General features: G+C 37.7%; 1 protein-coding gene across 1 annotated transcript in view; it reads right to left on the reverse strand.

Annotated features, from left to right (window-relative positions):
• LOC139950579 (kazrin-like) overlaps nt 1-25,860 on the reverse strand; it is a 65,852-nt gene that overhangs the window by 11,507 nt on the left and 28,485 nt on the right. Inside the window, exons 2-8 of the mRNA XM_071949330.1 lie at nt 23,893-24,125; nt 22,649-22,751; nt 16,085-16,294; nt 14,724-15,031; nt 11,568-11,757; nt 6,527-6,730; nt 1,114-1,322 (exon numbers count right to left, since the gene is read on the reverse strand). Of these exons, the coding sequence (XP_071805431.1) occupies nt 1,114-1,322; nt 6,527-6,730; nt 11,568-11,757; nt 14,724-15,031; nt 16,085-16,294; nt 22,649-22,751; nt 23,893-24,125 (1,457 nt within the window). The remainder of the gene's footprint in view (nt 1-1,113; nt 1,323-6,526; nt 6,731-11,567; nt 11,758-14,723; nt 15,032-16,084; nt 16,295-22,648; nt 22,752-23,892; nt 24,126-25,860) is intronic.

Genomic DNA, 25,860 nt, shown 5'->3' on the forward strand with positions numbered 1-25,860 from the left:
TTTCTCAAAACCTACCTTACTTTAGAGGGTGCCGTTTCTCACAATGTTTTAACTACATGTATCAACAGCTCCCCATTGCTTGTTACCAAGTAAGTTTTTATGCTTTAACTATTTATTATTTTGAGTAATTACCAATAGTGTCCAGTGCCTTTAAAGAAAAAGTGCCTTTTTATTACAATCCTGTAAAATCAGCGATGCTTAAGAATAAAGCAACAGACCGAATGCGCTCCAGGGCGTCACGTGACCTATTAGGCCAAGTGGGTATTAAATATAAACAAGCGCGGCGTACTGCAAATAAACGTGTGTTAAAAAGACATGATTACTGTTGCCATTTTTTTTTTCAATGAAAACTCAATTTTAGAAATCAATGAAGAATATTCCGGAGTTTGTAACATGAGACCTTACAAGTAGCTGATCAATGCCAGTATTATGGGTAAACACAGTTCCACCAACTAGGAAATTCCACGAAATGTTCACACGATGTCATGTGTTTGTGCACGGAAAGTGTGGTTTTACATTGCTCTCATTGTAATCATTTTGCTGCTAATATTTACAATGAAAAACTCCTCATGAAGCTGCAAAATCCCGTTATGTTCACCCTCAAATTATTTTATGAGAAGTGGTAGCTGTCAGCTAGAGTGGGACAACCTTGCGGTCTCCCTTGGCACAGCCCGACTTTCGTTGTGCACAGCGCATGAGCTCGCTCAAACCTCAGTAATTTACACAGTCTAACCATACTCTCAAAAGAAACCTCTTTTGTAGTAGAATACAGGAAATATCAAGCAGCAAATGTTATTTAAATCAATGTCACAATATTCAACTATATAAAAAGGACTTCATTTGTTGTTAAAGTGTTATTTATCGGTCCATCGGTACGAGTCTTCCCAAGTCTTTACTGTGTAGCTTTGTTTGTCTATACCAACTATAAGTCACGTGATCGCATGTAAACATTGGTAGCGCAATCGGTCTATTCAATACAGCAAAAACAAAGAAGACAGGAAGAGGGAACAAGGAAACTAATCTATTTTTGATAATGCCAGAAAAGCAAACAATACTCTATTATAGAAAGTGCTTATAGACGCTGCTTTGTACTTCAACAGACTAAAGTTTTACCTTTCCACTCTTGATATTTTCTTGGCAATTCTGGCTGTACTGTGGTAAGCACATTGTGAGTTCAAGCCACGACACAACCATATCTGCCTTCCATTGAGTCATAGGAGTGTTCCTACACTTCTCAGCAAGTCGAGCTTTGTCTCTATCATCCAACGCATAATCAAAGGTTGCATTTGGGCTGTGTCTACTTGAGCTTGAAATATGAGTATCTGTAAAATAACAAAGACAAGCAGCTTAGTTGCACATACTTCATAGAAAAGTCTTATCACCGTACATGTGCCAATGATACACCAACTCTGCATAAAATTAAAAATGCAAACCCAAAGAGAATGAACCCAAATTATACAGCTCAAGGAGTAACATGTCTCAAATGGCACCTTTCATGTTTAATGTAATAGTTTGGTTTGAGTTTATTTTTGTACTTGTAGTAACCAAGGACTTTCAGTAAAAACAGAATAGGTCCCGATTGCTCAGTATGACAAAGGAAGACACTTGGGGCTATGACTAGAGGCCATTTCACACATGAGCTCAAAAATGCACGATTAAATTAGACAAGACTATTGTCTGTTGCACAATCATATCCATCAGCTGAAGGTAACTTAAAGCCATTGGACACTTTTGGTAAACAGTATTGTCCAAGGCCCACACTTCGTGTATCACAACTTATATATAAAATAACAAACCTTTGAAAATTTAGGCTCAATCGGTCATCGGAGTCGGGAGAAAATAACGGGAAAACCAACCCTTGTTTCCGCACGTTTCGCCGTGTCATGACATGTGTTTAAAAAAAATCCGTAATTCTCGCTAATTTCATGGAATAATATTTCGAGAGAAGTCTTTCACCATTACCTTGTGTAAACCCTGTAAATTATTTGTAAATCTGTGAACTTTTTTCTTTTTTTTCTGTACCGAAAGTGTCCAATGGCTTTAAGCCCAGGACCTCAAATGGTCTTGGGTGTCGCAACCCCCCCCCCCCCCCCCCCGAAAAAATGGTAGCAGCCTGTCAATTTTTGTATGCAACATTTTTTTTTTTATTATCTTCAAGTATGCGCTTTTTTATCTTCAAGTACGCGCTAATCCTCCAATCAGATCGGCAGAATGGAGTGGTGATAATCAGGTGGTTACACAATAACCCCCAGAGAGAGATTTTACAAGGACTGTTTGTTTGCATAACCTGTTGTCCCATCCTTTGTACGAATGAAACAAAGCGTATCATGGTTCATGGTAGACACTGACTGTGCACACAACACAAAAAAAGAAAGTCTGGGTGAATTAAAAACATCAGCCATCAGGCCATTAGCAAAGACAATCTAATAAAATCCAAAGGTTGGTCTACATGAAGGCGTAAAAACACCAGTCGTAAGTCTGTCTCAAAAAGAATTGTTAGCATAAAGACATCAGTATTACACACTGTCAATGTTTAGGGCTGTGATAGAGGTATTACACACTGTCAATGTTTAGGGCTAAGATAGAGGTATTATGCACTGTCACTGTTTAGGGCTAAGATGGAGGTATTATGTACTGTCAATGTTTAGGGCTAAGATGGAGGTATTATGCACTGTCAATGTTTAGGGCTAAGATGGAGGTATTATGCACTGTCAATGTTTAGGGCTAAGATAGAGGTATTATGCACTGTCAATGTTTAGGGCTAAGATACAGGTATTATGTACTGTCAATGTTTAGGGCTAAGATACAGGTATTATGTACTGTCAATGTTTAGGGCTAAGATAGAGGTATTACACACTGTCAATGTTTAGGGCTAAGATAGAGGTATTACACACTGTCAATGTTTAGGGCTAAGATAGAGGTATTACACACTGTCAATGTTTAGGGCTAAGATAGAGGTATTATGCACTGTCAATGTTTAGGGCTAAGATACAGGTATTATGTACTGTCAATGTTTAGGGCTAAGATAGAGGTATTACACACTGTCAATGTTTAGGGCTAAGATAGAGGTATTACACACTGTCAATGTTTAGGGCTAAGATAGAGGTATTACACACTGTCAATGTTTAGGGCTAAGATAGAGGTATTATGCACTGTCGATGTTTAGGGCTAAGATAGAGGTATTATGCACTGTCAATGTTTAGGGCTAAGATAGAGGTATTACACACTGTCAATGTTTAGGGCTAAGATAGAGGTATTACACACTGTCAATGTTTAGGGCTAAGATAGAGGTATTACACACTGTCAATGTTTAGGGCTAAGATAGAGGTATTATGCACTGTCAATGTTTAGGGCTAAGATAGAGGTATTACACACTGTCAATGTTTAGGGCTAAGATAGAGGTATTATGCACTGTCAATGTTTAGGGCTAAGATAGAGGTATTACACACTGTCAATGTTTAGGGCTAAGTCAGAGGTATTATGTACTGTCAATGTTTAGGGCTAAGATAGAGGTATTATGCACTGTCAATGTTTAGGGCTAAGATAGAGGTATTACACACTGTCAATGTTTAGGGCTAAGTCAGAGGTATTATGTACTGTCAATGTTTAGGGCTAAGATAGAGGTATTATGCACTGTCAATGTTTAGGCTAAGATAGAGGTATTATGCACTGTCAATGTTTAGGGCTAAGTCAGAGGTATTATGTACTGTCAATGTTTAGGGCTAACATAGAGGTATTACACACTGTCAATGTTTAGGCTAAGATAGAGGTATTATGCACTGTCAATGTTTAGGGCTAAGATAGAGGTGTTACACACTGTCAATGTTTAGGGCTAAGATAGAGGTATTAAACACTGTCAATGTTTAGGGCTAAGATAGAGGTATTACACACTGTCAATGTTTAGGGCTAAGATAGAGGTAATATGTACTGTCAATGTTCAGGGCTAAGATAGAGGTATTAAACACTGTCAATGTTTAGGGCTAAAGGCCCATTCACACGAGCGCTGCAAACGAGGGTCCCGTGCGATTTCATAACATCGATGTTATGAAATCGCAAATCCACGTCGTGTGAATGCTATGTATGTTACGAAATTACCTGGGTCCCGTGTTGTTCATAACACAGATCGAGACCTCCTCCAAAAAATCGCATCGATGTTATAATCATGGGGAGCCATCGTCTGAACCGAAAGCCTGCGATCGTAACGAGGGACCGCTGCGTTGACACGTGTAGAACTATGGAGGAAGAAATGGGCGAACTATAGCATGCATATACATGTACATGTACATTCACATGATATATATCTGCTCAACGCTGGACAACGATCCGTTTGGCTGGTAGGTTTCGAGGCCGGATGCTAGACCAGTCCAAACCTTGAAGCAAAAACATCGTTCAATCGGAAGCAGAATACGTCTTTTGGCAAAGCTTTTCGATGTTTTAATTCACCATTTGTTTTGTCTCATCAATAATTCCATATCTAAAAAACATTTTCATTCAACAATGTAGCGTTTTTAACGTCAAAAACTCTATTTGAATCGTGGAACTTTGTGTTTTTCTTCGACTCGAACATGACTCGACGTTGCTGGATCGCTGCATTTCAAGACAAGCTCAAACCTTGAAGCAAAAACATCGTTCATTCGGAAGCAGAATACGTCATTTGGCTAAGCTTTTCGATGTTTTAATTCATTATTTGGTATGTGTCATCAATAATTTCATATCTATAAAGCATTTCCATTCAACAATGTAGCATTTTTAACGTCCAAAAAGCTATTTGAATCGTGTTTTTCTTTTTTTAGCTTCGAAAACGTAACCCCCTTTCCGCCGGCCGCCGGGATGAGAGTTACGTTATCGCAAATGTTTGTAAAATATTCTACATTTTATGTGACTTAAAATGAAATAGATTTCAATGTAATTGATTTAATTTATTCCTTTTAACTGTAAGGTTTTTGTTTTGACTCAAACCTCTTGGTTGTAGACTTTAGTCCATGCAGTCATCCCTACCCAAACGAGGGACGTGTGTTTACATGTGTGTGTGTGTGTGTCGTGTGAATGCTCGCTAAAAAATCGCACGCGGTGAAGGTGACAGACGGCTGGCGCCCTTAACCAGGGACCCTCGTTTGCAGCGCTCGTGTGAATGGGCCTTAAGATAGAGGTATTATGCACTGTCAATGTTTAGGGCTAAGATAGAGGTAATATGTGCTGTCAATGTTTAGGGCTAAGATAGAGGTATTATGCACTGTCAATGTTTGACCCCGTTTACACTAGATCCCGAAAGCCGGATCAGACCCGGATCGAATCTGGCAAGGTGGATCAACGGCTAGTGTAAACGCAAAAACGCCGGGCCAGACCCGGGTCCGTATCCAGCAATTTCAATCCACCTTTCGAGGAGGGTTGAATCCGGCAATTGGTGGATTAAGGTCCGGCAATGTGGATTCAAATACAAGTGTAAACGCAAAGATGGATTAGACACGGCAATTTGAGGTGGCCATTTCCGGTTTCGTTAGGAATGGCGCGCTTTTCTCTTCGTCAAATTATTATTTTGTGAGCGTCTTCGTTGTTGTGATGTATGGCATGCACAGTGCACATGGGCTGTGTGTGTGTGTGTGTGAAACGTTTTGTTGTTTTCAGCGTCCCTAAATACATACATTGCTACCTTCGGAGCTTGCCTTGTTGCTGTATTTGGTTTAAAGTTGCTATCTATTCTACCTCCATTGTCATTGTTGACTGAAACATTTACACGTTTTAGGAGTAAATAACATGATTTTCGAGAGTGAACTTTTCAAAATATCCCAACAATCTTGACAACTATAGCTCATTTGAGAAGTTGTACACCCGTTCTCATAATTGTGTTCCAACAAATGATTTGCAACGCTTACCATGTAATGGAATCGAGCAAATGCACAAACGTGTGGGTACGAAAACTAGATTATGTCGGGTTCCCTGAACGACATTATAATAACATGTCTGATCAATTGCTACAACTGAATTGGTGCCAGACTGGTTTACTCGACGCTCCGGCTACAAGAATCTTCAAATAATACTTTTCGTTTTCGCCAACTATTACAGATCGCTCCGTCATTTATCTTTGTTGATGTACATGTACCTTGAAGAAAATATGGCGCGCTAAAATCGTGACCCTTGAGCTCTTTCCGAGTAATGGGGAGAGGTTGATAGTATAAAATGTTGCGAGAAACGGCACCCTCTGAAGTAATGTAGTTTTCGAGAAAGAAGTAATTTTCCACTAATTTGATTTGGATACCTCAGAATTAGATTTTGAGGTCTCAAAATCATGCATCTGAAAGAACACAACTTAGTGTGACAAGGGTGTTTTTTCTTTCATTATTATCAGGCAACATCGACAACCAATTGAGCTGAAATTTTCACTGGTTTGTTACTTTATGCATATGTTGAGATACACCACCTGAGAAGACTGGTCTTTGACAATTACCAATAGTGTCCAGTGTCTTTAAGAGCATTATGTAGCTTCTGAGTGTGGAATCTTACAAACAATCCATCAACTAAAACTCACCATCAAAAACTAACTGTTCCAAAGTGGACCTATTTTTTTTCCCAAAGATCTTAGAGAGAGAGTTGAACTTCTTTGATTGCTTCTTAGCTTTTTTCTTCTTTTCTCTATGATGGACTTCATAAGTTAGCTCTTCACTTGAACGTGCCGTGACTTCTGATGAGGATAAGAGGTGTTCTGTACTTGTGCTATCTGCCAAGGCAATATCTGAAACCAAAATGAGAATGACTATGGTCAGTACTTAGAGAGAGAGAGATTGCCATTCATTATGATGTACAGTATGTAGCTTTAAAAGGGTAGATTCTGACTAAAGTTATATTCAGTTATAATAAAAAGCTGTGTAGGTGCAGTGAGTAGGGAAGTTTCTGTCTACTGTTGTATTCAGTTACAATAGAAAGCTGTGTGGGTGCAGTGAGAAGGGTAGTTTCTGTCTACTGTTGTATTCAGTTACAATAGAAAGCTGTGTAGGTGCAGTGAGAAAGGTAGTTTCTGTCTACTGTTGTATTCAGTTACAATAGAAAGCTGTGTGGGTGCAGTGAGTAGGGAAGTTTCTGTCTACTGTTATATTCAGTTACAATAGAAAGCTGTGTAGGTGCAGTGAGAAGGGTAGTTTCTGTCTACTGTTGTATTCAGTTACAATAGAAAGCTGTGTGGGTGCAGTGAGTAGGGAAGTTTCTGTCTACTGTTATATTCAGTTACAATAGAAAGCTGTGTGGGTGCAGTGAGAAGGGTAGTTTCTGTCTACTGTTGTATTCAGTTACAATAGAAAGCTGTGTAGGTGCAGTGAGAAGGGTAGTTTCTGTCTACTGTTGTATTCAGTTACAATAGAAAGCTGTGTGGGTGCAGTGAGTAGGGTAGTTTCTGTCTACTGTTGTATTCAGTTACAATAGAAAGCTGTGTAGGTGCAGTGAGAAGGGTAGTTTCTGTCTACTGTTGTATTCAGTTACAATAGAAAGCTGTGTAGATGCAGTGAGAAGGGTAGTTTCTGTCTACTGTTGTATTCAGTTACAATAGAAAGCTGTGTGGGTGCAGTGAGAAGGGTAGTTTCTGTCTACTGTTGTATTCAGTTACAATAGAAAGCTGTGTGGGTGCAGTGAGTAGGGTAGTTTCTGTCTACTGTTGTATTCAGTTACAATAGAAAGCTGTGTAGGTGCAGTGAGAAGGGTAGTTTCTTTCTACTGTTGTATTCAGTTACAATAGAAAGCTGTGCAGGTGCAGTGAGTAGGGTAGTTTCTGTCTACTGTTATATTCAGTTACAATAGAAAGCTGTGTGGGTGCAGTGAGAAGGGTAGTTTCTGTCTACTGTTGTATTCAGTTACAATAGAAAGCTGTGTGGGTGCAGTGAGTAGGGTAGTTTCTGTCTACTGTTATATTCAGTTACAATAGAAAGCTGTGTGGGTGCAGTGAGAAGGGTAGTTTCTGTCTACTGTTGTATTCAGTTACAATAGAAAGCTGTGTGGGTGCAGTGAGTAGGGAAGTTTCTGTCTACTGTTATATTCAGTTACAATAGAAAGCTGTGTAGGTGCAGTGAGAAGGGTAGTTTCTGTCTACTGTTGTATTCAGTTACAATAGAAAGCTGTGTGGGTGCAGTGAGTAGGGTAGTTTCTGTCTACTGTTGTATTCAGTTACAATAGAAAGCTGTGTAGGTGCAGTGAGAAGGGTAGTTTCTGTCTACTGTTGTATTCAGTTACAATAGAAAGCTGTGTAGATGCAGTGAGAAGGGTAGTTTCTGTCTACTGTTGTATTCAGTTACAATAGAAAGCTGTGTGGGTGCAGTGAGAAGGGTAGTTTCTGTCTACTGTTGTATTCAGTTACAATAGAAAGCTGTGTGGGTGCAGTGAGTAGGGTAGTTTCTGTCTACTGTTGTATTCAGTTACAATAGAAAGCTGTGTAGGTGCAGTGAGAAGGGTAGTTTCTGTCTACTGTTGTATTCAGTTACAATAGAAAGCTGTGCAGGTGCAGTGAGTAGGGTAGTTTCTGTCTACTGTTATATTCAGTTACAATAGAAAGCTGTGTGGGTGCAGTGAGAAGGGTAGTTTCTGTCTACTGTTGTATTCAGTTACAATAGAAAGCTGTGTGGGTGCAGTGAGTAGGGTAGTTTCTGTCTACTGTTATATTCAGTTACAATAGAAAGCTGTGTGGGTGCAGTGAGAAGGGTAGTTTCTGTCTACTGTTGTATTCAGTTACAATAGAAAGCTGTGTGGGTGCAGTGAGTAGGGAAGTTTCTGTCTACTGTTATATTCAGTTACAATAGAAAGCTGTGTGGGTGCAGTGAGAAGGGTAGTTTCTGTCTACTGTTGTATTCAGTTACAATAGAAAGCTGTGTAGGTGCAGTGAGAAGGGTAGTTTCTGTCTACTGTTGTATTCAGTTACAATAGAAAGCTGTGTGGGTGCAGTGAGTAGGGTAGTTTCTGTCTACTGTTGTATTCAGTTACAATAGAAAGCTGTGTAGGTGCAGTGAGTAGGGTAGTTTCTGTCTACTGTTGTATTCAGTTACAATAGAAAGCTGTGTAGGTGCAGTGAGTAGGGTAGTTTCTGTCTACTGTTGTATTCAGTTACAATAGAAAGCTGTGTAGATGCAGTGAGAAGGGTAGTTTCTGTCTACTGTTGTATTCAGTTACAATAGAAAGCTGTGTGGGTGCAGTGAGAAGGGTAATTTGACAATTATTTTGTAACAGGCCTACATTATTTTTAGTGCACTGATCATTATAAAAACATGTTATAAACATGTAACAACCGTTGTTGCATTAATTGCACATCACATGATCAGACACTAGTTCTGCTTATAAGAAGTAAGAAGAAAAAAACCCAGAACGCCTGCCACTTTAATTTCGCTTTGGTGACAAAAGTTATGTTTACAGTCAAATAAGCCTGAATGAGTGAACAATCTTGCGTGTATTTGAATAAATCAGAACTTAGCTGTCTTGATTATGGATGAATGCTGGGTAAGGAGGGGAAACTACAAATTTAGTGGGGAGTAGACCTGTAAGAGTGTACCCCATAAATTGCTCCAATCCAATCCGTATCCTTGGCCCTAGCACCTTTGATTGTAATTCTTTTGCTATTTTGTTGTTGAGTTCCCATAACCACTTATCAATAATGGTACAATTAATTGCTACAAATGAAGGAACCCGACTAATCCTGAGAATATCCGTGTGCGCGCCCAACCGAAAACGAGCGAGTTGTCAAGACAGTTGAGAAAGTTAAAACTCAAATATCATTTGATATTTACCCAAAACGTGTGATGTTTTTTTAGAAATCTGGGCAGAGGGCTATCTAAAACTTCAGAAGCATATAATCAGTAAGTTTCATGATGCAGATCGCTGCAGATCGGGGTTAAAAAAAGAAAAAGAAAAAAAAAGAAGAGTTTTATATCAAAGGATACGGAGTGGATTGGACCAATATTATGGGGGCTAATGTTTTGCACATTTTATAATTGCGGTATCAAAATACTTGCATTTTCAGACCTAAAATTGGTTAACAGGGTCATGATATGAATTACTGAAAACAAAACAAAAACATTTTTTTCACACTACATGTACGTTACGCCAGAAATGTATGACAGGGCGTCCATTTTCAAGAGGGATCAGGCGTGTGATTTTATTCGCACGCAGGGGATCCTCCTCGAAATCAGGGCTGGTAAACAGAAGTGGAATGGTGATCGCAAGCTACGAATTCAAGGCAGAAACAGAGATAACATCGGGGCCCAGGTGTTTCGCGCTAATGTTCATTTTGGGAAACACGCTTTCTACACGCACAGATTCACGTAAAATTCCTCATGAGAGAAGGTCTGTTAATGAAATAATAGTGGTCCACAATGAAACAAAGTGTACATAATAGGCATTTGACGGATTATTAATAAGTTTTATGCTTCTGAAGTTGTTTCTAAATTTCAGCGTAAGTTGCGAAGACGTCATTTGCCGTCGATTTTTTAAAGCATTGGTAACGTTGGTAAAGCGTTTGTAAGCATTGGTAACGTTGGTAAAGCGTTTGTAAGCATTGGCAACGTTCGTAAGGGCATTGGCAAGTGTTGGTAAGCATTCGTAAGATATTGGTAAGGAGAGGGTCATCCGAGGTCGATCGAGGGGTGAGACCGAGAAAATATTCATTACCCCACCGCCATTTTTAAAGAATTCACCGCAAAGTTCAAATATTCATCTTCTCAAGAAATTTCGCTACTCTGTGAGAGCAGCAATATGAAGCGCTTCCTAACTCTCAGCGAATGTTGTGAAGACGGTAATTCGCAATCGACTTTTGTAAGCCATTGGTACTGTCGGTAAGCGCTAGATATTGGTAAGGAGAGGTTTAAAGGCAGTGGACACTATTGGTTGTTCCTCAAAACAATTGTTATCATAAAACCTTACTTGGTAATGCGTAATGGGGAGACACTTCAAACCTTTGCCATTTCGTGTCACACAGGCATGTTTTGAAGGTTTTTTTCTCACTTAAGAATAGTGTTATTATTTAGAACATTTTACAAAAAATCTTTCTCAAAATAATTATTGTCAAAAAACCTTACTTGGTGACGAGTAATGTGGAGAGGTTGATAGTATAAAAAAATTGTGAGAAATGGCTCCCTCTGAAGTGGAAGACTTTTCGAGAAAGAAGTAATTTTCCATGAATTTGATTTTGAGACCTACAATGTAAGATTTAGAACTTGAGGTCTCAAAATCAAACATCTTAATAAAAAAACACAAAAAAATCTTTGTGTGACAATGGTGTTTTTTCTTTCATTATTATCTTGCAACATCATTAACCGATTGAGCCGAAATTTTCACAGGTTTGTTTTTTAATGCATATTTTGAGATACACCAAGTGAGAAGACTGGTCTTTGACAATTACCAATAGTGTCCAGTGTCTTTATCAAAAATGTATGCTGGCTTTTTCCTTCAATATATTTAACATGTCGGCCTATAATCCGCCAAAAAGAAGTTTGTAAAAGGCTAAAATCAATGTAAAAGCTGCAGCCTGTGAGCCAGAGATTAGGGTAATGAAAATATTTGACCTTTGATAAACCAAATTACATGTACATTACTCCTTTTACCTGATATATCAGACTGGCCAATGACTGCACTTAGAGTAGGAGTTTTTGATGTGGCTTGGTCTGATATGGGAGTTGATGCTTCACTGTTAGCTTTAGAGACTGGTTTACATGTGTGTGGATGTCTTCCATCTGATGAGTCTGATGCTGTAAGATGATGGCTACGTCTTTCTGTTGTTAGCTGCTGCTTCAACTGTCAACAACAATTTTGAAATTATTAGGGGTTTTTGTTTGGTAACTGATTGCCATAGTAACAGCTGACCTCGATAACAATTCTTTTTTACATATTTAAACTTGAATTCTTTATGACTAAACGCAAATTTTAAAGGCAGTGGACACTATTGGTAATTAGTCAAAATATCTTTCTGCATAAAAACTTACATGGTAACGAGTAATGGGGAGCTGTTAATTGTATAAAACATTCTGGGAAACGACTCCCTCTGAAAGACAGTAGTTTTCCATGAATTTTAAGACCTCAGAATTTGATTTTGAGGTCTCAAAATCAAGCATCTTAAAGCAAACAACTCTGTGGGACAAGGGTGTTTTTTCTTTCATTATTATCTCCCAACTTCGACAACCAATTGAGTCCAAATTTTCACAGGTTTGTTATTTTATGCATATGTTGAGATACACGAAGTAAGAAGACTGGTCTTTGACCATTACCAATAGTGTCCAGAGTCTTTAGTGTAAAATAATTATTTCTAATATCTAGTTGTGTATCTTGTATATATTATACAAAATAATGAATGTTTATGAATGCTGAGATGAAAGATGAAACATTCCACCTTTTCAATGAATGAAAATATTCTCACTATTGCATGAATTAAAAACATTTATTATTTGTTTTATATGACATCCAAGTAGATCTTTGTCATTTTGACTTGAGGATACAACTTTCAAAATAAAATTGTGACATTACACATTACACCCATTCCTTTTGGTTCTGCTTGTTTGGAGTTCAGTTAAGTGCGTCCTGTACTGTATGAGACAAGCAGGCGCCATTATGTAGTACATGTATGTGCCTTGCAGTAACTACTGCAGCATTATCAAAGACATGCGCATGCAATCATTTGGCACCCACCATGCAAAAAATAAAATCGGATCGAACAAAAATAGCATGGTGAATGGAACGAAAAATGCCAGTGAGCGACGTAATTTACTATCACGTGACGGCAAGGATCTGCTTGGGTGTGTATATAATACTGACGTGAAAATAACATGTTCACCTGAGGGCCTTAGTTTCATCGTACTGACTGACTCTATATAACCATCGACTGCATTTCATAAAAAAACCAATGCAAGCTGTAACTAGTACTACAGAAATTTACAAAACGTTACCTAAAGATATGGCTGATATGACCCAAAATGTTTATTTAAATTTGAAACAACTATTTTTTATAGTGGATGTTAAATTTGCATCGGGGATTAAGAATATTAATTTTAATATATGGGTAAAAACCAAAAATTAACATTTTTATACTGCTTACAACCTTCAATTTTATTAATTAAGGTATTGCACACAAAACAATGTCAATTAGAGTGGATCAAACAAAGTGCAGTTTGTTTGCCTGAAACAAGCACTATCTGTCCAAGGAATTTATACTTCGACTAAATTAAGGACAGCAGTTTAATAGTGGTGGTCAAACAATCCATTTTCCAGAATCGGACAGAATTCTGGACTGGGTGAGAATGTGCTAAACGGATAAATAGTAATGCTGATTTTCTCATATTGAAACATGCAGGAACAGCATTGGCGGCAGAACATCCTAATGGGAATAAGGCCGCAATCCGCTGAAAATGTTGTGCCCAGTTGGACGGGGCAATGTTCTCCCTTATCATCACCTGCGAAGTCTCTTTTAAAAAGATATGATAAATGTTTGCTGTTTAATCAAAGAAAACTTTTTGGTAATGATGAACTAAGGGAGCATGGATAAATTTTGTCACGGGTAAAACAAAAAACCCACCCAGTGTCACACTCGCACTGTCACACATTTTTCTGCAATCCCCACTGTATAACAAAGGAACAATGGTGTTGGGCATAAAAATGCAATCATTGGATAAGAGCTATTATTTTAAAATCAAGAACAATCTTGAACAAATAATGTCCATTTCTAAATAGGTCATGGATTTACCTTTACACTGTTACAAGAATGGGGGTGATTGATAAAGGCGTTCTTCAATGGGATGGCATACAAACATTTCTGTCCAACTAAATTTGGATCATGTGTTTCATTTAATGGTGGCATGTGACAATGCTTTTTTTTCTCTTTTGTTTTTTTAAGTGGCATTGAAAAGGGCCGTGGGTTAAGTTGGCTCTTAAAAGAGCCTTTGGGTTGTTGTCCCTGAAAAGAGCCATTTGGTTTTATTGGACATATTATGTAATATAAAATCTGTTGAAGTCCACACACCTCTGAGATTTTGTTTTCAAACTTAGTTAGACTGAAATAATTTTATGCCATCCGATTGAAATTATAAGTATATAATTGGAACCAGCGTTGTACAAAAATGTAGCCACGGTGGGCGGGCCCGCCCAGCACTGACAATTTCCGCCCGGCACTTCAGCTGAAAAATAGACTACCGCCCACCACAAAATTTCCCCCAAAATTAATAAAAAATTAAAAGTTCTACTGATATTGATCACATTGCAAGACTAGAATGTCATGTTTTTTCGTGTTTTGTCATTTTAAATGCAGTTTGTAATTTTTTTGAGCCAGAATTACGAGCAATAAAAACCTCAAACGTGTTTTCCCACGTAACTTGCCTCTTGCCATCTTGTGAAGTTTTCTTCGTGAAATGTGCCCGACGTTTTTATTGAACGAACTATAGTACAGTGTAGAAGGCGTACCGTCTATACACAGGCTGACAGCAGTGCTGGTACCGTGCACATGTACACGATGTATGTATGTACATGTGGTGTACACCAGCGCGCGCTGTGGTACTATTGTGCTGACTTGTCTGTGTAATCTGAACAACAAAAGGCACCAACAATAGAGTCGTAAAAATAGAGAATCTAAAAATCACTGGAGTGCTAAATCCATCGTGGCGCGGCTTCATGAACATTTTTGAACAACTGTGGCGGCCACTCGTCTGAACGCGGGCGACCATGTTTTTAATTTATCCATGTTCCCTATTAACAGAGAAATGGGTTGTTTGCCGTACCTTTTCTAGTTCAGCCTCCAACCATTCATTTTCTTTTTCTCTCTGGTCCAATTGTTCTCGGAGTGATACAGATCGTTCTGCAGCTTCCCGTGCTCTTTTCAGTATTTCCCATCGGTCCTTTTCAACATCCTCTTTTTCAGCAATTACTTTCCGAAGACTTTCATCACTTTCCGAAACACGCTGCTCATAATTACGAATGAAATCTCTCATCTCCTCTTCCTTGGCTTCAAGGGTACAGTAAAGCTGCTTCATTTGATTCAGGAGGTCCACCTTGTCTCCTTTCAGACGCTTGCGGTCGGACTTCATTGCTGGAATTTAGGACATTGCAAATGTAAAAGCAAAACCTTTGCTGAAACTCTTCAAAACTTCCTTTGCAAACAAAATTTGTTGCATTGGTGTCTCATTTACTATTAAAGGATCCAGGGGTCGATTTCACAAAGAGTTAGGACTAGTCCTAACTTATGACTAGTCCTAGGAGATATACAAATTGCATGGATAGTCCTAAGTTAGAACGAGTAGCTGGTCCCAACTCGAGATAAGACTAGTCCTAACTCTTTGTGAAATCCACCCCAGGTACTTTTTCAACATGTCCACAGTTTTATATTAAACTTACAGGGTTTGAAGATAATGATAGTAGAAAGCTTCCCTTCAAATATTACTTACTGAGGTGCTCTTGTTTTTGAGAAATGAGTAAAACAAGTCAGAAAATTATTTCTCAGTGAGAAGTAAAATTATTTTTAACATCGAAAATTGTATGAACCAGTTATAATATTATACCATAACATACCATAACTGGGAAGCTTTCTACTATCATTATCTTCAAATTGTGTCAGTTTAATGTAAATCTGTGGACATTGTGTTTTGTGTTAGAAAAAAGTAAATAGACCCTTTAAACTTGTATTTAGAGCAAGTTATTATCAGACACAAACAGTTAGCCTTCATCTAATAGTACTAATAATAATATCAAAGTCTTATATAGCGCACTTATCTACCAACAAGGTACTCAAGGCACTTAATACATGTAAACAGAAAGATAGGTTATTGAAGGGAGGAATTCTGAGACCCAACTATGTACATGTAGCACCCTATACAGGTTTACAAGGTGCTACGGCACATACAGCAGCCACAGCCAATAACAACGGGGCGAACCCCTTCTCTTTTTGATAAGTGCACTGGGTTATTTTACATGCATTACACAACACATGGGACCAACGGCTTTATGTCCCATCCGAAAGGACGAAGCAATGGTTAAGTTTCTTGCTTCAGGACACATGTGTCACAACTGGGGAATCTGCTGATCAGAAACACCAAAAGTTTGAATTCGGTGCTCTGAACCACTCGGCCACGACACTTCCACATACCTGTTAAGGCTTCTTTGGCTCTAGCTAGCTCATGCTCTGTCTGTGTCAACTGAATCTTCAACTCTCCTGCACTAGGAATTTCAACATGACTATGATCTAATGCACGTAAATCATCCAGCTGTTTCATCAAAGTCATATTATCATTCTCCAGGTGGCAATATCTGTCTCGTATTCTCTGCAACTCACTCTCCTCCTGTAGCCTCTCCCATTCTGTAGACAAATAAGAAATAAAACTCAAAAGGAGTTTTAACATGTTTTGCTGGTAAGATCTGCATTTGGGGTTGGGGTGAAACATTTGGAAGGAACAGGCTTGTGTGAAGTACTGAGTTTCTTGTTACCCAAGAAATGTCTCATGGCCTGTTGGGCTGATCTTGGTATAAGTTCAGAAATGTTGCCCTGCATGATGTCCACAAATGTAAAATGTTGTGTCCCTGTATGCATTTTTCCATTCGTGACTAATCACAGAAACAATTTAAATGCTGGTTCACTTTATTTAACCCAAATAACATAATGTATGTGGCTTTAGCTGGAGCAGACCAGAGTTACTAAGTCATACAAACATACACTTGTAGCCTATATTGGTTGTTAATCTATAGGCGTGTGTGTTTCTTGCAGTGGAAGCTTAACAAAGTACCTTCAGTTCATGCATCTATCTTGGTATCTTTTACTTGTAGCCTAAGAAACTGTATGCAGTTAATGAATCTATCTTGGCATCTTTCACTTGTAGCCTAAGAAACTGTCTTCAGTTAATGAATCTATCTGGCTATCTTTTACTTGTAGCCTAAGAAACTGTCTTCAGTTCATGAATATATCAGGGTATCTTTTACTTGTAGCCTAAGAAACTGTCTTCAGTTAATGAATCTATCTTGGCATCTTTTACTTGTAGCCTAAGAAACTGTCTTCAGTTCATGAATCTATCTTTGCATCTTTTACTTGTAGCCTAAGAAACTGTCTTCAGTTCATGAATCTATCAGGGTATCTTTCACTTGTAGCCTAAGAAACTGTCTTCAGTTCATGAATCTATCTGGCTATCTTTTACTTGTAGCCTAAGAAACTGTCTTCAGTTCATGAATCTATCTGGGTATCTTTTACTTGTAGCCTAAGAAACTGTCTTCAGTTCATGAATCTATCTGGGTATCTTTTACTTGTAGCCTAAGAATCTGTCTTCAGTTCATGAGTCTATCTTGGTATATTTTACTTGTAGCCTAAGAAACTGTCTTCAGTTAATGAATCTATCTTAGTCTTTTACTTGTAGCCTAAGAAACTGTCTTCAGTTCATGAATCTATCTTGGCATCTTTTACTTGTAGCCTAAGAAACTGTCTTCAGTTCATGAATCTATCAGGGTATCTTTCACTTGTAGCCTAAGAAACTGTCTTCAGTTCATGAATCTATCTTGGTATATTTTACTTGTAGCCTAAGAAACTGTCTTCAGTTAATGAATCTATCTTAGTCTTTTACTTGTAGCCTAAGAAACTGTCTTCAGTTCATGAATCTATCTTGGCATCTTTTACTTGTAGCCTAAGAAACTGTCTTCAGTTCATGAATCTATCAGGGTATCTTTCACTTGTAGCCTAAGAAACTGTCTTCAGTTCATGAATCTATCTGGCTATCTTTTACTTGTAGCCTAAGAAACTGTCTTCAGTTCATGAATCTATCTGGGTATCTTTTACTTGTAGCCTAAGAAACTGTCTTCAGTTCATGAATCTATCTGGGTATCTTTTACTTGTAGCCTAAGAAACTGTCTTCAGTTCATGAATCTATCAGGGTATCTTTCACTTGTAGCCTAAGAAACTGTCTTCAGTTCATGAATATATCAGGGTATCTTTTACTTGTAGCCTAAGAAACTGTCTTCAGTTAATGAATCTATCTTGGCATCTTTTACTTGTAGCCCAAGAAACTGTCTTCAGTTCATGAATCTATCTTGGCATCTTTTACTTGTAGCCTAAGAAACTGTCTTCAGTTCATGAATCTATCTTGGCATCTTTTACTTGTAGCCTAAGAAACTGTCTTCAGTTCATGAATCTATCTTGGCATCTTTTACTTGTAGCCTAAGAAACTGTCTTCAGTTCATGAATCTATCTGGGTATCTTTTACTTGTAGCCTAAGAAACTGTCTTCAGTTCATGAATATATCAGGGTATCTTTTACTTGTAGCCTAAGAAACTGTCTTCAGTTCATGAATCTATCTGGGTATCTTTTACTTGTAGCCTAAGAAACTGTCTTCAGTTCATGAATCTATCTGGGTATCTTTTACTTGTAGCCTAAGAAACTGTCTTCAGTGCATGAATCTATCAGGGTATCTTTCACTTGTAGCCTAAGAAACTGTCTTCAGTTCATGAATATATCAGGGTATCTTTTACTTGTAGCCTAAGAAACTGTCTTCAGTTAATGAATCTATCTTGGCATCTTTTACTTGTAGCCTAAGAAACTGTCTTCAGTTCATGAATCTATCTTGGCATCTTTTACTTGTAGCCTAAGAAACTGTCTTCAGTTCATGAATCTATCTTGGCATCTTTTACTTGTAGCCTAAGAAACTGTCTTCAGTTCATGAATCTATCTGGGTATCTTTTACTTGTAGCCTAAGAAACTGTCTTCAGTTCATGAATCTATCTGGGTATCTTTTACTTGTAGCCTAAGAAACTGTCTTCAGTTCATGAATCTATCTGGGCATCTTTTACTTGTAGCCTAAGAAACTGTCTTCAGTTAATGAATCTATCTGGGCAGCTTTTACTTGTAGCCTAAGAAACTGTCTTCAGTTCATGAATCTATCTTGGCATCTTTTACTTGTAGCCTAAGAAACTGTCTTCAGTTCATGAATCTATCTTGGCATCTTTTACTTGTAGCCTAAGAAACTGTCTTCAGTTCATGAATCTATCTTGGTATATTTTACTTGTAGCCTAAGAAACTGTCTTCAGTTAATGAATCTATCTTGGTATCTTTTACTTGTAGCCTAAGAAACTGTCTTCAGTTCATGAATATATCAGGGTATCTTTTACTTGTAGCCTAAGAAACTGTCTTCAGTTCATGAATCTATCTGGGTATCTTTTACTTGTAGCCTAAGAAACTGTCTTCAGTTCATGAATCTATCTGGGTATCTTTTACTTGTAGCCTAAGAAACTGTCTTCAGTGCATGAATCTATCAGGGTATCTTTCACTTGTAGCCTAAGAAACTGTCTTCAGTTCATGAATATATCAGGGTATCTTTTACTTGTAGCCTAAGAAACTGTCTTCAGTTAATGAATCTATCTTGGCATCTTTTACTTGTAGCCTAAGAAACTGTCTTCAGTTCATGAATCTATCTTGGCATCTTTTACTTGTAGCCTAAGAAACTGTCTTCAGTTCATGAATCTATCTTGGCATCTTTTACTTGTAGCCTAAGAAACTGTCTTCAGTTCATGAATCTATCTGGGTATCTTTTACTTGTAGCCTAAGAAACTGTCTTCAGTTCATGAATCTATCTGGGTATCTTTTACTTGTAGCCTAAGAAACTGTCTTCAGTTCATGAATCTATCTGGGCATCTTTTACTTGTAGCCTAAGAAACTGTCTTCAGTTAATGAATCTATCTGGGCAGCTTTTACTTGTAGCCTAAGAAACTGTCTTCAGTTCATGAATCTATCTGGGTATCTTTTACTTGTAGCCTAAGAAACTGTCTTCAGTTCATGAATCTATCTGGGTATCTTTTACTTGTAGCCTAAGAAACTGTCTTCAGTTCATGAATCTATCAGGGTATCTTTCACTTGTAGCCTAAGAAACTGTCTTCAGTTCATGAATATATCAGGGTATCTTTTACTTGTAGCCTAAGAAACTGTCTTCAGTTAATGAATCTATCTTGGCATCTTTTACTTGTAGCCCAAGAAACTGTCTTCAGTTCATGAATCTATCTGGGTATCTTTTACTTGTAGCCTAAGAAACTGTCTTCAGTTCATGAATCTATCTGGGCATCTTTTACTTGTAGCCTAAGAAACTGTCTTCAGTTAATGAATCTATCTGGGCAGCTTTTACTTGTAGCCTAAGAAACTGTCTTCAGTTCATGAATCTATCTTGGCATCTTTTACTTGTAGCCTAAGAAACTGTCTTCAGTTCATGAATCTATCTTGGCATCTTTTACTTGTAGCCTAAGAAACTGTCTTCAGTTCATGAATCTATCTTGGTATATTTTACTTGTAGCCTAAGAAACTGTCTTCAGTTAATGAATCTATCTTGGTATCTTTTACTTGTAGCCTAAGAAACTGTCTTCAGTTCATGAATATATCAGGGTATCTTTTACTTGTAGCCTAAGAAACTGTCTTCAGTTCATGAATCTATCTGGGTATCTTTTACTTGTAGCCTAAGAAACTGTCTTCAGTTCATGAATCTATCTGGGTATCTTTTACTTGTAGCCTAAGAAACTGTCTTCAGTGCATGAATCTATCAGGGTATCTTTCACTTGTAGCCTAAGAAACTGTCTTCAGTTCATGAATATATCAGGGTATCTTTTACTTGTAGCCTAAGAAACTGTCTTCAGTTAATGAATCTATCTTGGCATCTTTTACTTGTAGCCTAAGAAACTGTCTTCAGTTCATGAATCTATCTTGGCATCTTTTACTTGTAGCCTAAGAAACTGTCTTCAGTTCATGAATCTATCTTGGCATCTTTTACTTGTAGCCTAAGAAACTGTCTTCAGTTCATGAATCTATCTGGGTATCTTTTACTTGTAGCCTAAGAAACTGTCTTCAGTTCATGAATCTATCTGGGTATCTTTTACTTGTAGCCTAAGAAACTGTCTTCAGTTCATGAATCTATCTGGGCATCTTTTACTTGTAGCCTAAGAAACTGTCTTCAGTTAATGAATCTATCTGGGCAGCTTTTACTTGTAGCCTAAGAAACTGTCTTCAGTTCATGAATCTATCTGGGTATCTTTTACTTGTAGCCTAAGAAACTGTCTTCAGTTCATGAATCTATCTGGGTATCTTTTACTTGTAGCCTAAGAAACTGTCTTCAGTTCATGAATCTATCTGGGTATCTTTTACTTGTAGCCTAAGAAACTATTTTCAGTTCATGAATCTATCTGGGTATCTTTTACTTGTAGCCTAAGAAACTGTCTTCAGTTCATGAATCTATCTTGGTATATTTTACTTGTAGCCTAAGAAACTGTCTTCAGTTAATGAATCTATCTTGGCATCTTTTACTTGTAGCCTAAGAAACTGTCTTCAGTTCATGAATCTATCTTGGCATCTTTTACTTGTAGCCTAAGAAACTGTCTTCAGTTCATGAATCTATCTGGGTATCTTTTACTTGTAGCCTAAGAAACTGTCTTCAGTTCATGAATCTATCTTGGTATCTTTTACTTGTAGCCTAAGAAACTGTCTTCAGTTCATGAATCTATCTGGGTATCTTTTACTTGTAGCCTAAGAAACTGTCTTCAGTTCATGAATCTATCTGGGTATCTTTTACTTGTAGCCTAAGAAACTATTTTCAGTTCATGAATCTATCTGGGTATCTTTTACTTGTAGCCTAAGAAACTGTCTTCAGTTCATGAATCTATCTTGGTATATTTTACTTGTAGCCTAAGAAACTGTCTTCAGTTAATGAATCTATCTTGGCATCTTTTACTTGTAGCCTAAGAAACTGTCTTCAGTTCATGAATCTATCTTGGCATCTTTTACTTGTAGCCTAAGAAACTGTCTTCAGTTCATGAATCTATCTGGGTATCTTTTACTTGTAGCCTAAGAAACTGTCTTCAGTTCATGAATCTATCTTGGTATCTTTTACTTGTAGCCTGAGAAACTGTTTTTAGTATACGAATGGCTTGCAGTTTTAAGAGCTTACGTAGCGGTGCTTTGTTTTTGTTCAGCGAATTGTCCATTCATTGATCAATGTGTGGTGAAGAGGTTTTCAACTAGTGGTTGAATCCCATTAAGGCCTGGTTCTTGATAATTTTACTGAGACGAAGTCGAGGTAAATTATCAAGAACCACTAGTTGAAAAACGATTCAACACACTTTGATTCCCATTCATAATTATATTAAATACCTTTTCGGTCAAAAAACATCAACACTTATGGTCAAAAAGTAAAATAAATGCAAAAATTTTAATTTTTCAATGATTTCTTTCAACACAACACCCCTCCAGCTATGAAATGGTAAGGCCCAGTTAAGGCCCTTGGGTAAACAACTCCTTATAAGGGAATGTTGTGCGCGTCGCGCATATCGCGTGATGTGGCACAACTGTCTCTGCCAGTGCTCTCGAATAATAGGAATGAAGAAACTTATAAGCACAGTTGCAAACTCATGTGTCACGCCCATGTTTCAACACTTTTTACTGGTCATAAACAAAGGTTTATACACATCCACGTGACGCGTTCTCCACCAATAGGAATAGCTAAACTGTGCGAGGTATTTATGAATAGGAAATAAATAGGGGCCTACATGTAAAGTAATCCGAGGTCTGATATTTTCTGTAGTAAAATACCTGCCACTTGATATAACTATTTAAAAATTAGTAGCACCAGTACAATTTGAAATAAGTAACTCTGTAGGCCACCAGCTGTCTAAACATTAGAGCTGATTGGTTAAAAATGTATACCTTTGTTACCCTTTTCATTATCCGGATCACAGTTCCCTCCTTCATTGATACAAGCATAGCTGTTTCTCCTGTTTGTGTCCTTAGCCACTACTTCATCAGTCAGCTGAAATACAGACAGATTCATTCATATTCAACTTCGCTGAAAAAAATATGTGTTGTGACTCCTTGTGCTTGTTGCTTACGTAGTTTAAGATATTGACTTTGTATTATAAAATGATATATGCAAATTATTTTAGAATGTTGCTACACGATAAGTTTTTGCTACATTCCGCCATGAGTTTGTTACATATGAGACGTTCGGTGCAATTTTGGTCAATTACATGCAGTTACAAAGTTTGGCAATTTGTGAATGACAAAAAATGCAGAGCAAACAATTTTACAAATATAATATCAGAATTGTGCATTATAATACAGCCTGATGTGTGTTTTGCAAAGAAAAAAGGCAATCTATCCAGAATGATAAATTTTAGTGGTTGCTTGTACCATATTACTTTTTTCTGCAAGACAATTCAATAAAATATTAAATTAAAACCATGATAGTCCAACATACTTCTTTATCCAAGTGCCAAAGTGAAATAATCAGAATGAACGGTAAATAGGTCCAAACAAGTGCTTGTAAGATCTTCTTATGTTATCTCAATCCATAAGATTGGGGGGGGGGGTTGGTTGGTTGTAAAACCTGGGCTAAGTTAGGCTTGTCCAGCAATTTTTTTCGGTTTAGTTTAGCCCAGCTTAGTGGGTCAAAATAACCCTCGCGGACCAGATTATTGCGTTCCCACGGAGGGTTAGTCACTTTTGGATTAAGGACTAGTTTAACCCCACAACTGAACGTACCCTTTGGTTCAATAATTAGATAAATCAATCATTCTAATATAGGGACACAGTGCCTTGGATAGGGCGAGTTGGTCTATAAAATGTGTTTGTAACCGTTTGTTATGAAATGTGTTATGATTAGAAAGATGATTTAAAATTAAAAACACAATGATCCACAGAAATATGCCTCAAAACTGCATGGTTTTCCTTATATGTCGTGAACAACAGGGCACACCATTTTGTGTTGACTCCACAAAATGGTTGACCATGTTGGTTCACAAAGTAAAAAAGAAAACCATGCAATTTCGAGGCATATTTCTGTGGATCATTGTATTCTATGCATTTCACTAACAAACGCTTACAAACACCGTTTTATAGACCAACTCGCCCTATCCAAGGCACTGTGTCTCTTTAAGTTTAAATCACTTTACCTGTGGAGAATATTCATTCTTTGTCAGTCTATTGTTTTCATCAACAACTCTTCTATATTTGATTTGAGCATCAATCAGCAAGCGACGCATTAATGCTAGATTGGACTTGAGAGAATCCCTGGCAGGTACATCTGCTGTCTCACAAACTGGGCTGCTTACGTCACATTCAGAAGATTTAGGTGTACAAATAAACTGCACAATCTGGTCATTTAAGGAATCCAACGACTCAATAGCTGACAACAAATAAAAACAGAAACACCATCATAGGGAATATTATTATAAAATGATTGTTACAACTTGTTAAAAAGGACGCACCTAACAACGACAAGTAATTTTAAAAGTTGATTTTTGTTTTAATCTGCTGACCAGGCTTTGCATTGTGTTGGTTTCATGCTGTATACATGCATGTACCAGCTACATGTACCTGAAATTAAAACATTTTCTATGTGTGGTATGCGCAAGCACGCACCACCACCTCTGTCTTGGCAAAAACACAAAAACAATACGTACAATGAAAACAGTTGATTTGAACGAGCACATTGTTTCAGTAACAATGCTTCTTCAAGGATAATTTATTAGCTCGTTTACTGAGCCGGTCTTTATATCACTTGTTAATACACCCCCACATCTTCGACCAATGCGCGCAAACTCTCCAAGGTATTTATTAATTGAGTTTAAATAAATAAGTGCGCACACAAAATTAGAGGTAAATTAGTTTTAATTACTGCATGATTATGTTTTAATCAATTATTCAGCAGAAAAAAAGTGAGGGGAAGAGGAGTTTTCTGTTCATGTAATAAAATCACATAGGCCTACTTGTACTCTTTCAAAAACAGCTGCATATTATTTTATTATATTAAATTTGTTAAATGTACTCCAACAAAGTTTTTTGTACGACATGTGTGCTCAGGAGACCTACATGTACATGTATGTACAGTACATGTACAAGTACAGTAGATGTACATGTACAGTGAACTAGGCAGGAGTTCCAGGAAGATGACCAGTTTTCATGTGATAAGAAACTAATAGTATCATGTAATTGGTTTTATCCTGTGTGTGTACACTGTACTGTGAACCACTCTCTGAGTGAAGGCTGGTTCATTCACTAAGACTGTGTACATAATGCAATGTCAAACTTTTCCTGTTTTCCTCAGATTTTTGTTGGATAATACATCCAACAAACATCTACAGTATAATTATTGGCCTGTATTTGTCTATGTGAGGTTGTCTTCTTCAGTTTCTTCTCACTAAATTGTCTTAAAAAGTTTCTTGTACAAAAAAATCCCACAAACATTGTAGGAGTGTACATACATGTATGTACATGTACATGTAACGAAGCCTTGCTCAAGGCAGTCAAATTATTCACTCCGGAAAAAAAAAACGCCGCTGTAAAAACCCACCCAACGTTTACACATTGTGCGTAAATGTGTATTAAAACATCTCATGACACGACGCCCCCGTACCCTATCCGCAAAACAGCGATGTAGGGTCTGTGTTGAAGCCACTGACTCATTAATATAATGCCCACGAACAACGAAACCCCATTGGTCAGGGCAGAAGTCATGTTTACATCACACCACCACCATGGCACTCAGCAAGCACGATAGGGTCCAAAGGTCGTGATAAGGGAAGTGTGTGATTGGACGTCAAAATGAACAATTCATTTGCTTCACATTCTGTGTTGTCTGATAGTTCTGACGAAAGATATGCATATTCATGAGCTGCATACTAGCATATATCCGAGAGCCACCCCACCATTTTTTTCCAATATTGTAAACGGAAGTTACAGACCCGAAAAGGCTGTTGGCCTTTCGACCACCGCATGCGGTTCGGGTTAGTGGTACAAGTGCAAATGACTTGTGCACAGTAGTCGTACGACGGGTGTTGAGCAATATGACAGTATATGGTTGGGTTGGCGGTGTGATTACACATACTACGCACAGTGTACATGTATACAGCTGGGTTTAC

Source organism: Asterias amurensis, chromosome 18 (assembly GCF_032118995.1).
Source record: "Asterias amurensis chromosome 18, ASM3211899v1".
Taxonomy (NCBI): domain Eukaryota; kingdom Metazoa; phylum Echinodermata; class Asteroidea; order Forcipulatida; family Asteriidae; genus Asterias; species Asterias amurensis.